Genomic DNA, 12,500 nt, shown 5'->3' on the forward strand with positions numbered 1-12,500 from the left:
GTTCATGTTTGGAAAGAAACGGCTTGATTTCGGATTGGGCTTGAGTCGGGTGGGGGGGAACTTCCAGTGTGTGTGTGGGGGGGGGGGGGGGGGGGGGGGACTCATCAGTGCGTAGAAAGTGAAGAGTAAACGAAGTGGGAGAAGCAGAATACAGTGAGAAAGACATGCAGGGTGAAGAAGAGGGACTCAAAAACAACAAAAAATGGGACAAGTGGAGGAAATGGAGAGAGGGCATCACACACAGGGGAGGTGGCTCCGATACAGATTCCTGTTTGATTACGGTGCAGTGGGAAGCCATTTCCACGCCTTCAGAATAAGAGCCCACTAATTGGGTCAATTTTGTCTCCTGTGCTTATTGGCCCTAAACAGCTTAAGAGGTGTCAGGCGGCGGAGGGAGGAAGTAAGTAAAGCAGGAAGAGGTTTGACAAACAGGAGGGAGGAGTAACACTGGAAGTGGCGAATCAGGATCATGGCCGTAACTAGCTATGAGGACGGGAGGTCCGGACCTCCCCTAATAATTTCAGAGAAAAAAATAAAACAATCTGCATGGAAAGCATGAAAAACACGGGATCGCTTTTATTTTGAAACGAAGGCAGGTCAGGCAGGAAGTCATCTGACGCCGCATCCGCGGTAACTTGATTCCGAGAGAGCAGCAGCATGGTTGGTGAGTGATGACTGTCTGTCTGCCTGGCGAGATAATTGAAGGTGAGCGAGCTGCGAGACAGTGAGCTGAGTGAACGACAGACAGTGAGTGACACTGACAGATTTTTTAGCAACAACCAAGAAAGTAAGTGTCTAGTCTGTCTCTTAAGTTAATGTTACCTGTGTGACACGTTGGGATGCTACTGGCTAATCATGCATGATGCCAATTGCCAAGCTCCCAAAGTCAGGTATGCAGGTGGCTATATGCATGGTTTCAGTTTCATGACCCAATAAGTAACAAAAAGAGGTGGTGTAAAGTTAATAACAACATAATATATTTTAATTTTATTTTTCAATCGTTCCTATCAGGAATAAATAAATGTCCCTCTGTATGTTTTTTTTTATTATCGATGATGACTTTGTGTGTTGTGTACAGCTTGGGTTGTGTACCTGTGTTATAGGTGTCATTTTGATATGAATTTGGCTAAAAACAGTTTGTGTTTGTTAGTTACAATTATGTTGACAGGAGAGCTGAGCAGGTGGTGACATGAAAGAGAATATACTGAATAATGACATCACAACAGTATAATCCTAATGTTGATTTAAAATTATATATTACTCTAAATATGGCTAAAAAAGGGGGGGGAAAAAAACTCAAATTTTTTTCGGGCGCCGCCAAATCTGTTTCCCCTTGCTGGACCTCCCCTATTTCGGAACTCTGGTTACGGCCCTGATCAGGGTCACTACAGTGTGTCTGTGTGTGTGTGTGTGTGTGTGTGTGTGTGTGTGTGTGTGTGTGTGTGTGTGTGTGTGTGTGTGTGTGTGTGTGCATGCATGCGTGTGTGCATGCATGCGTGTGTGCGTGTGCGTGCGTGTGTGCATGCATGCGTGTGTGTGCGTGCGTGTGTGTGTGTGTGTGTGTGTGTGTGTGGAACCTGCACAGCGAACATGAAAACTGGTGCAGAAAACACCCTGGTTACATTGACACAGGACCCACAGATTCAAAGACTCGAGTGGGTTGTGACAGATGCATGTGACAAATTCACAGGTAAGCAGCAGGTAGCTAAACTGCCATGCGGCACTGAGGGTGTAACTCTCCACTCTGATGCACCTTCTCCTAGTCTTCTCCTAGTCTGCGTAAATGGACATGAATGACTCGGACAGTTCTGTGAATTAAGAGTCCTTCCTGTTTACTGCCAAGAGTGCCAATTTTCAGCCAAATGCATCTGCGGAATGTCACTTTCTTTTCATCGGAGGCGAATCTCTCTGTAATTAATGGGAACATGAGCCAATGCTAAACTGTCTTGCGGTACTAGGAATGTGAAAATCTGAAAGGGGGACTGCAAAACGGTATTCTACTTGATTTGAAAGCTCTGCAGGCAAGATGGCTGCCTATACTCCCTTCAGTACCCTATCAGAATTCGTAGCCCATAAACTAACATAACTTGGCCAATAAGTAGGGTAACATACAAAATAAAACAAATAGTAATGTCTTTATTTGTTGTAGAATGCAAAGGACATGTAACTGTTTAGTTAAACTCACGTTCCAGGAATATTGTATTTACTGCGCTGCTCTAAACATAACGTAAAAGGCGCGTGGCCTCATCAGAGAGCCTGTTCGTCCTGGAACCCACTCGCTTTGCGCCAGAACACAATCGATTTGGGGGTGGAACACGCCAGGATTGGCCAACACCAACGCCAGTGCCCAGAACTGTGAAATCAAATCATCGTTATAAACAACAAACTAACGCTGGTGATCCGTATGGAAACAGTGTTACTCGAAATGGTTACAAGTTATATCAATTTGGTCATTCAGTGGCGTTTTACTGCCATGTAACATAACTAGCTAGCTGATAGCCACAGTAGGCGATTACACATGATGCATTGCTCTTAAAGGGCTCGCGCCGCGTGAACTACAGTAATAATCACATGCGGGGAAAACATTTTTTTTTCACATGAGTGGGAAAGGGCACGTGCAAAGACCACCATGACGTAACGATGTACCAAATCGGCCATTGATTTGAGGGCACAAAAAAAGCATATTTGAACCCATAGAGGGAACTTATGCTGCTGAAATGATAGGAGTTTGTAAAATTGTAACAGATTGATCTCAAATGTGGAGATTTTGACCAGAATCCTTCACATACCACCTCACCTCACAAGTGTCTGTGAAGCTCTAGCTGTTACCTCACGAGTATCTGTGAAGCTCTAGCTGCTACCTCACCTCACAAGTGTCTGTGAAGCTCTAGCTGCTACCTCACCTCACAAGTGTCTGTGAAGCTCTAGCTGCTACCTCACAAGCGTCTGTGAAGCTCTAGCTGCTACCTCACCTCACAAGCGTCTGTGAAGCTCTAGCTGCTACCTCACCTCACAAGTGTCTGTGAAGCTCTAGCTGCTACCTCACCTCACAAGTGTCTGTGAAGCTCTAGCTGCTACCTCACCTCACAAGTGTCTGTGAAGCTCTAGCTGCTACCTCACCTCACAAGTGTCTGTGAAGCTCTAGCTGCTACCTCACCTCACAAGCGTCTGTGAAGCTCTAGCTGCTACCTCACCTCACAAGCGTCTGTGAAGCTCTAGCTGCTACCTCACCTCACAAGTGTCTGTGAAGCTCTAGCTGCTACCTCACCTCACAAGCGTCTGTGAAGCTCTAGCTGCTACCTCACCTCACAAGTGTCTGTGAAGCTCTAGCTGCTACCTCACCTCACAAGCGTCTGTGAAGCTCTAGCTGCTACCTCACCTCACAAGCGTCTGTAAAGCTCTAGCTGCTATCTCACCTCACAAGTGTCTGTGAAGCTCTAGCTGCTACCTCACCTCAAGTGTCTGTGAAGCTCTAGCTGCTACCTCTCCTCACAAGTGTCTGTGAAGCTCTAGCTGCTACCTCACCTCACGAGTGTCTGTGAAGCTCTAGCTGCTACCTCACCTCACAAGCGTCTGTAAAGCTCTAGCTGCTACCTCACCTCACAAGTGTCTGTGAAGCTCTAGCTGCTACCTCACCTCACAAGTGTCTGTGAAGCTCTAGCTGCTACCTCACCTCACAAGTGTCTGTGAAGCTCTAGCTGCTACCTCACCTCACAAGTGTCTGTGAAGCTCTAGCTGCTACCTCACCTCACAAGTGTCTGTGAAGCTCTAGCTGCTACCTCACCTCACAAGTGTCTGTGAAGCTCTAGCTGCTACCTCACCTCACAAGCGTCTGTGAAGCTCTAGCTGCTACCTCACCTCACAAGTGTCTGCATTGCAGCAAGCACATGGCAAACCTAGTGGGTGTTGAGAGGCAGATAGGACGGCAGCTTAAACTAGGACACACAGTTTCAGCCACATGCAGCCTATGGATGTGCAAATTGCATTCATTCATTCATTCATCCCATTACTGTGTCAACCCCCTCGCTCCCTTTGTCCTGATCTCTCTCTCCCTCTCTCTCTCTTTCTCCCTCTCTCCCCCTCTCTCTCTCTCCCTATCTCTCTCTCTCCTCCTCTCTCTCTCTCCCACTCTCTCTCTCTCCCCCCCTCTCTCTCCCCCTCTCTCTCTCTCTCTCCCCCCCTCTCTCTCCTCTCCTCCTCTCTCTCTCCCTCTCTCTCTCTCTCTCTCTCTCTTTCTCCCACTCTCCCCCTCTCTCTCTCTCCTCCTCTCTCTCTCTCTCTCCCTCTCTCCTCCTCTCTCTCTCTCCCTATCTCTCTCCTCCTCTCTCTCTCTCCCTCTCTCTCTCTCTCCCCCTCCCCCCTCTCTCTCTCTCTCCCCCCCTCTCCCTATCTCTCTCCTCCTCTCTCTCTCTCCCTCTCTCTCTCTCTCCCCCTCCCCCCTCTCTCTCTCTCTCCCCCCCTCTCTCTTTCTCTCCTCCTCTCTCTCTCTCTCTCCCTCCCTCTCTCTCCCTCTCCCTCTCCCTCTCTCTCTCCCTCTCTCCCTATCTCTCTCTCTCCCTCTCTCCCTCTCTCTCTCTCTCTCTGGCATGGACTCCTCCTTACATTACTCATTCGTTGTATCTTGAGTTTGCAATCAGGCTGTCTGAAATCCTTCCGTTAGTTTGTACTTTTTCATTTATCTGTCCACTAAAAGTTGATGGCAGTGGAAGGAAAGGGAATACGATGTGAAAGCAGTGTGAAGTCTAGACGCTATGAGGAAGTAAGAGTAAGACTATAGGCAGGTATTGAAGCCACGTTCTTCCACTGAGACAACAGCTGCTCTTTCGGTCTGTCCAGTTTTTCAGTGGATGAAGTCCAGGGAGGAAAGATCCATTTCTGCTTTTGGAAGAAAGAAAAAAAGAGGCTCTTGCTGTGAATGGATGGCCCTAGGAATAAATTGTACATGTATCATTGTGAAGCAGAGGTCAGGGCAGTCGCAAACACATCGGGTCACCGGGGCGGAGGAGGGAGAGAGAATTATGTGCGATCCCAACAAACGAGAAGAAAAGGCCAGTGTCCTTGTTCCAGAAAGCAGGCGCACACTTCATCGCTGAAGAGAGTGCGCCGTTATGTCCAGTCCAAAGTTAAGAGAGCGGAGGAGGAGAAGACCGATGATTAAAGTCTCAAGATACAAGCGAGGTCTTGGCCATGTCGCTGTCCAACTTGAGCGCTATTGGAGATGAGACACAGGCACAGGGGCGTAGCTATGGGTGAGCCTGGCTGAGCCTATTCATAGCTTTCAAGGGGCGTTACGTGCTGCCGGGAACGCCCACCTGACGGTCAAACAGTACTGCTAAGTACTGTTTGAGCGGACGACAGCACAGGCATCACTACAGTATCTTCTCTTTTAGCAATAGTCTCACTAATCCCACAGTGGTTTACCTGCTTTTGAGATCTGCAAAAAATAGTTTGCTTCTGTCTCACCCGTTCTCCCTCTCTCTTCACACGCGACGAGGGCTGTGCTCTCTCTCCACAACATTATAAAAACGAGTCCGCACTCCGCACGCAGTTTGTTGTGAAACAATTTCTCTGAACTGCCATGTGTTGGACAGTAACGTTAACGATAGTTCGGTTTGTTTGAAGTGCCCAAAACGTGCAGTTTGTTTAGATATCGTTCTTTTTCAACGCTTGATAGATGGTCTAAATATTCCTGACTGGAAACTGGTGGAAAAAAGACCGCTTTTTGCTGGAGCTGCGTCTGGTCAGTGTTCAGCGCCATTGTTGTTTTGAGTTTTGACCGCCAGAATGGGCGTTCCTTGTACTTACGTAACGCCCCTTGAAAGCTATGAATAGGCCCACTCACTTCTTGCCTATAGGCCCATCCAATCAGGAGACTTTAAAACCTCTTAAACGGCCAACATTCCTGTCTTTCAGAAGCTGTAGCAGGCTCAGATAGAGTGAGGGTACTGCTATCACATGAAACTAGCTGTAGCAGGCTCAGATAGAGTGAGGGTACTGCTATCACATGAAACTAGAAGACATAGGCATCCATTGGCACCAACCATGCTAGCTTCTCAGGCTAAATAATGCCTCAAATTTTGGCTAAATTTAGGCGAGGGAAAAACCAAAACACAATGTTTATTACATGACTATAAAAACTACACTAGAAAAATAAAACTGAACTAGAAACACTTAACAGTGCTGAGCTGCATCTCAAATATTCTTCAGGTTCCCAGCTTTCAGATGATGTGTACCACTTCTATGTGGCATATACTGTTGACCTGCTATCTCACCCTAATATCACCTGCCCCCTCCCCCTAATACAGGGGCGGGCAATTATTTTTCCCTGGGGGGCCACATGAGAAACACAGATTGTCCCCGGGGGCCATTCTTTTTTTCTTTGTCATGCAGTAACCTCTAATTTTACCAGTCGATTAAATTATGGAAAACATACCATGCACTTATGCAGGAAGAAGCACACTCACGAGACACAAGTGTTTCAAAATAAAAAAGCCATAATGCCCAGGTCTGCCCTAATAGAAAAAAAATGTCTGGTAGGGAGGGATGTCAAATATCCTCATGTGAACATGTGCATTTGACTTTAGTATTGTCAATTATGGAATGAATTGTGTGGCCCTGCCCACTTTTATTCAGGCCCACCTGTAATTTAATTTCTGGCTACGCCCCTGCACAGGCAATGTCAATAGGCGGATTAGCAGAGCACCTGCGGTCCTCCAGCAAAAATAAATCACATTAACAGAAGAGTAATTTTACCCTAAGGTCACTGCTCTGCGTGTCACTTTGTGTAGTTGCGGTGTAACACAGCGGGTTTGTAGACGTTGCATCAATAATAGAAACAGCCTGGAGCTGTTGGAGCCTGGAGGAAGCCATTTTGGCACCTTGCACCTTCAAGAACAGCAGTAACCATAGCACACAATCACAAACACAGGCAGCTGGATTGATAAGCCAACCGAAATGAGAGGGGGGGGGGATGCAATATATAACACTGATGAATGGATTAAATTGAGAGTTTCGAAAAGGTTTGATTTAAATCCCGCCATCGTGCAGTTGTTTTGTATTTCTTAATATTTTTGCATTTCTTCATAGTTTGCAGATGGTGTTTGGTATTTATAGTTTACTGTTTTCTTCTATTTATTTTCTTCCAGTACTTTATTATTTATACAATATTTCACACATGGAGATCATTTTAAAACAGCTGCTCATCTGAATCACTTGGCGAAGGAAATGCTGGTTAGTGAAAAGTTTGAAAGACGCAACTATAATGGGTATAACGGGTCAAGGCTTCTTTGAGAATAACGCTGAAGAGAATTGTTGCTACTGCCCAGATGATGGATTAAACCTGTGAAAGGACATTTTAGTTATTTATTTTTATTTTATTATATTATATTTATATTTATTTTATTATATATTTTATTTACTTATTCTCGCTTCTAGACGATTGTTTTTGCCTTTTGCACCTGAGTTTTATCGATTCTTTGAGTGTGCTCGCTACTGGTGAGGTTATTCAAAATAAGAAAAACACATACACAAGGATTTCATCAAAAAACATGCAGTGTGGCCGTCCGGGGTAGTGCAGTGGTAGATTCCCTGCCTATACCAACACGAGGGTCCCTGGTTCGAGTCCCCGTGTTACCTCCAGCTTGCTCGGGCATCCGTAGGCACAATTGGCCGTGTCTGCGGGTGGGAACCCGGATTAAGGGTATGTGCCCTGGTCGCTGCACCGGTGCCTTCTCTGGTCGGGCACCTGCTCGGGGGGAGGGGAACTGGGGGGATATAGCGTGCTCCTCCCACGCGCTACGTCCTGCGGTCAGGTGAAAAGAAGCGGCTGGCAGCTGCACATATTGGAGGCTGGAACGCACTATTATGCTGCACTTCTTTTGGAGAGAAAATGAGACTTTGCGGATCGTCTCTTAGAACAAGTTGAAGGGAAAACATTGGTGTTGTGGAATTTTTGAGCTCATCTGGGTCATTTATCTGCTCCACCTCAGGCCCACCTAGACTATCAATACATCATGTTGTGATTCATGTGGCTCAAAGCTTTCTTCTCGTCGGATTCCCTTCAGTCCAAAACACTACTCATGTCTGCATCAGCCTGGAGTAATCCATCAGTGTGGACCAGTTGTCTTCGCGTTATTCACAGACCTAGTGGCTTCCCTGTTCCATTCAGGCAATCATCTTGACGACAGGCGGACAGTATTTGAATCAGTTCATACAGCAGGTGTATTAGATCGTATTGGGATACAAACATGTACTCAACCCATGCTGTATATTACCTGAAAACTCAAATAGTCACCACATTTATGATTTGTACATGTGACCAAGCATATTATGACTATTATGAACTTTGCCTAATATTCAAACAATATGAAATATCATTATGCATTGTATATACAGTACAGGGCCTGCAGGGCACATACAACATTATAAAGCAAGGAAAGCCATTGTTTCATTCAGGTGTGCCGACCAGAAACAGTAACACTCCCAAGGGGGGCGGGGGCACATCCCTCCCTCGCTATATGTTCCCTGCACATGCTCAGTCTGCATGCTTTGCCTCAAAGGAGCTTGACCCTGCACGCTCCTATGCTTTTCCTCAATGGCTAAATAATTGTGTTCTCCTGCAAAGCTATCCACCTTATTTCTAGCTGCCATGATGCCTGATGGGTGCTTCTTCCGCTTCCGGTGTAATTTTTTATACTGTTTTAACTTGACGAAAAAAAACGTCTATGAGGATTTTACAGCAGAGCCATTCTGCTCTACAGCCGTGTGGGTAGTCGGCTACGGTTACATGCTGCCACTCCGACGTGCTGCCACTCCGAAATATCGGCACTCAGAAAGGGGGTCTATATTCCCCATTTTTCACTAACCTCTCCCAGCCCCCACGCCAAACCTAACCTCCCCCCATGCCTAAACCTAACCTCCCCCAGACCCTAACCCAAAACCTAACCTCTCCCACCCCCACGCCTAAACCTAAGGTCGGCATTGCGGCTTCTAAGGTGAACGACCGCCAGTCCGAATAATGGAAGTTAACGTTCGGAGTGGCAGGGCTTCGGAAAGGCAGAGGAACCCCGTCGGCTACTGTGGCTAATGCTAGCGGCTAGCGTAATAGTTACTTTACATGGCAGTAAAACGCCACTGAATGACCAAATTGATTTAACTTTTAACCATTTCCAGTAACACTGTTTCCATACGGACCCGCAGCGTTGGTTAGTTGTTTATAACGTGACTATATTTATAACTTCTATAACTGACTCCAGCTTCTGGTTTATAATTCGGGTCTGCAGCCGAGTACAAAGGCTGGAGAAGAAGCCTGCATGACTCATTGTTGCAAGCTGCAACAATGAGTCACGTTAAACCCGGACCTTGTTCCCACAATTATTTTTGACAGTGGGGCATTCAAAAATAAGGTGGATATGTAATATTATAATCATGTATGGGGGCTGAGATGGGGCTCACATTTGGACACTAACTATGGCATAATTAGAAGTGCCGACTCAGACCCATATGAGGAATGATGGTGATTTGGTGAATTGATATAGAGAGCGTACAGCAGGCACAGTAGGAATCTATCCTCCTGTCCGTATGAGGCTGATGATAGGCACTTCATCATGTACAAGCGACGCTCCAGATGGCAAATGTAGACATTATATGAGGTGTGGCATTATGAAATGCATCTTGATATGTGAAGATGAGCTCCAGCATTTGAGTAGGTGAGGCTGTGGATGGACATGCATGTTATTGAGGCTGATTATGGACATGAAAAGTTGGGACATGATCTCACTCTGACATAGTGCTTCTCAACCTGCAGAGAGCATTTCAATCATCATCATCATCATCATCATCATCTTACTACTACTATACTATAATAAGGCGTCCGCGGTGCACAATAGGCCCTTTTCACAGCAACCGTCTTGAGGTGGTATAGACGGTTTTAACTTGACAACAAAAACATTCTAAATTGAACCCCCGCTCACTTCCTGTTGCAGTGTTTGCTATGGACATAAAAGAAAAAAAAAACATTCAAGTGCAGGACTGACCATTCCGTGAAAACCGTCTATACAGCTGAGCAGCGAAAACAAAAGTAACGATGTCAAGTGAATATTTCTGCAGTTTGCCGAATGCTGAGAAAAAGGAAGTGCTGTGGGGTTGCGCTCTGGTGAAAACTGTCTATAGCAGGAAGTAAAGCAGGCGTAACCAATACCATTAATGATGGTTCCATTCCATTTAGGTGTTCCAGTGCCAGGGCCGGAATTCATGTTACCTACCATGTTACATGGGTACCCCTGCTTTACTTCCTGCTTTACCACATCAAAACGTCACTGATGACATCACAGTTGCTTGAGTGACATCACTGATGGCATCACAATTGCTCGAGTGACATCACTGGTGACATCACAATTGCTCACATAATGTCGTGGCGTTTGCTGGGAGCCTGTTAATAAGTCAAACATGAGGCGCGCCGCCGGTCTGAACTCTGGGAACTATGTCGCCAGTGGATACAACGTCTATGAAGAGGAAAATGAACACTTACAGGAGGGTCTGAGAGCCAAAGTGACCGCTTTGAAGAGTCTGTCAATTGACATCGGAACGGAAGTCAAGAACCAGAACAAAATGCTCGATGATATGGACACGCACTTTGACTCGACAGGCGGGCTGCTGGGCACCACCATCGGCAGAGTGAAGCATCTGTCCAGAGGCAGCCAGACCAAGCTCCTGTGCTACATGCTGCTCTTCTGCCTCTTCGTCTTCTTCGTGCTGTACTGGTTCATCAAGCTCAGATGATAGGAGGACACCTTGTCTGACTATGCCATGTACCGCCCCATCTGCCTACCCAGTCTGTTCCAAGACCACACATCTCTGGATCAGCTGGCCGATTTTGATGATTTTCATTATGCAGGATGATGATGATAGTCCCAGGATTTTATGTAGTGTCTTTGAGCATCTTATATAATGACCCAAAAGTCCTACTCTGAGAAGCTTGTATTGACAAAGAAGTCCCAATAACAACGCCTGTTTAGAAAAGCCCACTTTACCTGCACTGAGCAGAGGAGACAATACAGGTAACAGATGTGCTGGATGAATGAGAGGAATATTAAAAGCAGCATTCTGTGGGATATCGCCTAATTTGTGTTCAGAGTGATGGGGGGGATATTTTGATCATTTGTAATAGTATGCGACTTACATTGACCAATGTAGTGTCATGCTACAGTATGTTACCTGAAACATGACTAAATCTAGTCACTAGATTGTATTTGGCTCTATGAATGAACGGATCTATCATAGCAAAATCTTCTGGCATCCATAGAAACTGCTTTTCTACCTCTCACCCACTGTTTCAAAAACATTAAAATGTTTTTTTAATGTAAATAAATGTGTGTTCTGAATCATATATTTATAAGTGTGTGTGTGTGTGTGTGTGTGTGTGTGTGTGTGTGTGTGTGTGTGTGTGTGTGTGTGTGTGTGTGTGTGTGTGTGTGTGTGTGTGTGTGTGTGTGTGTGTGTATGTGTGTGTGTGTGTGTGTGTGTGTGTGTGTGTGTGTGTGTGTGTGTGTGTGTGTGTGTGTGTGTGTGTGTATATATATATATATACAGGTATATGGTGAAGAGAGGATTCCCATGTGCACAGCCAGTAGAAAGATCAGGTGCTGGTCGGTTGCAGGAAAAACATAAATTGAAAAATTAAAGGAACCACCGCAACACTGAAAATGACTTACTGATATTTATTTATTGTGAACAACGCGTTTCGCGTGCAGCTTCATCAGGTTCACAGAACTTTCTGTGAACCTGATGAACCTGATGCACGCGAAACGCATCTGGAAGGAAGGCCTGTGTGGGGAGCTCAGTTTAACGTTTCATCTGAAGGACGGTGCTCACTCACAGAACAGAGTCCCCCTGTCTCTGCCCTGGGGCATTGGGGATGGGTAGATTATTCATGACACCAGAGGGAAGGACAAACCGCAGTCAAACCCTTCTTAGATTCCCCAGCCAAGCCAGTGATGTGATGCATGAGCCGACATGTTTGAAGGGCCTCCCTCACAAGACAATCACAAGATGATTTAAAGGATTTGGAAAAAGATATTTCTATGATATCATATCTGTTTTTTCTCAATTTGATCTCATTTATGTATTTTTATTGTGAACTAGGGAATACTTTCAGCCCTTAGGCCTCCTCCCAGAGTTCATTGAATGAGAACATGAGAAGTGATAAATCAATGTTCTCTGCATTATGCAGCATGTGTGAGCACTGAGGAGGCATTGCTTCATTTTAACCCATTGATACCTGATGCAGCATTTGCGTGTATATCCCTCATTTGTGTGCGTATCCCTTTAACGCGGTTCGCGGTCTTAAAGGGATACACACACAAATGCTGCATCAGGTATCAATGGGTTAAGGGGCCAAGAGCTCAAACTAAAAAGGTTGAGAATCACTGCTTTAATAGGCACCAACACCACTAGATGGTTAGAAAGGAGCTAATGCAGCTTGTAAAAGATCTCGAATACCT

At 45.7% G+C, this 12,500-nt stretch overlaps 2 protein-coding genes across 2 annotated transcripts in view; one reads left to right on the top strand and one right to left on the bottom strand.

The window, feature by feature from the left end:
* Positions 1 to 12,500, bottom strand: part of LOC310775013 (plexin domain-containing protein 1-like) — a gene marked incomplete at its 5' end in the record, with an annotated part of 32,295 nt that overhangs the window by 17,196 nt on the left and 2,599 nt on the right. Inside the window, one exon of the mRNA XM_083635089.1 lies at positions 10,633 to 10,757. Within this exon, the coding sequence (XP_083491215.1) occupies positions 10,633 to 10,757 (125 nt within the window). The remainder of the gene's footprint in view (positions 1 to 10,632; positions 10,758 to 12,500) is intronic.
* LOC310775460 (BET1 homolog) lies at positions 10,447 to 10,779 on the top strand (the record flags this gene model as incomplete). The annotated part of the gene is made up of 1 exon (XM_083635610.1): positions 10,447 to 10,779. One exon carries the CDS (start codon positions 10,447 to 10,449, stop codon positions 10,777 to 10,779), a length of 333 nt encoding a protein of 110 aa, XP_083491736.1.

This window comes from Poromitra crassiceps (assembly GCF_964638095.1).
Source record: "Poromitra crassiceps genome assembly, chromosome: 4".
Lineage (NCBI taxonomy): Eukaryota > Metazoa > Chordata > Actinopteri > Beryciformes > Melamphaidae > Poromitra > Poromitra crassiceps.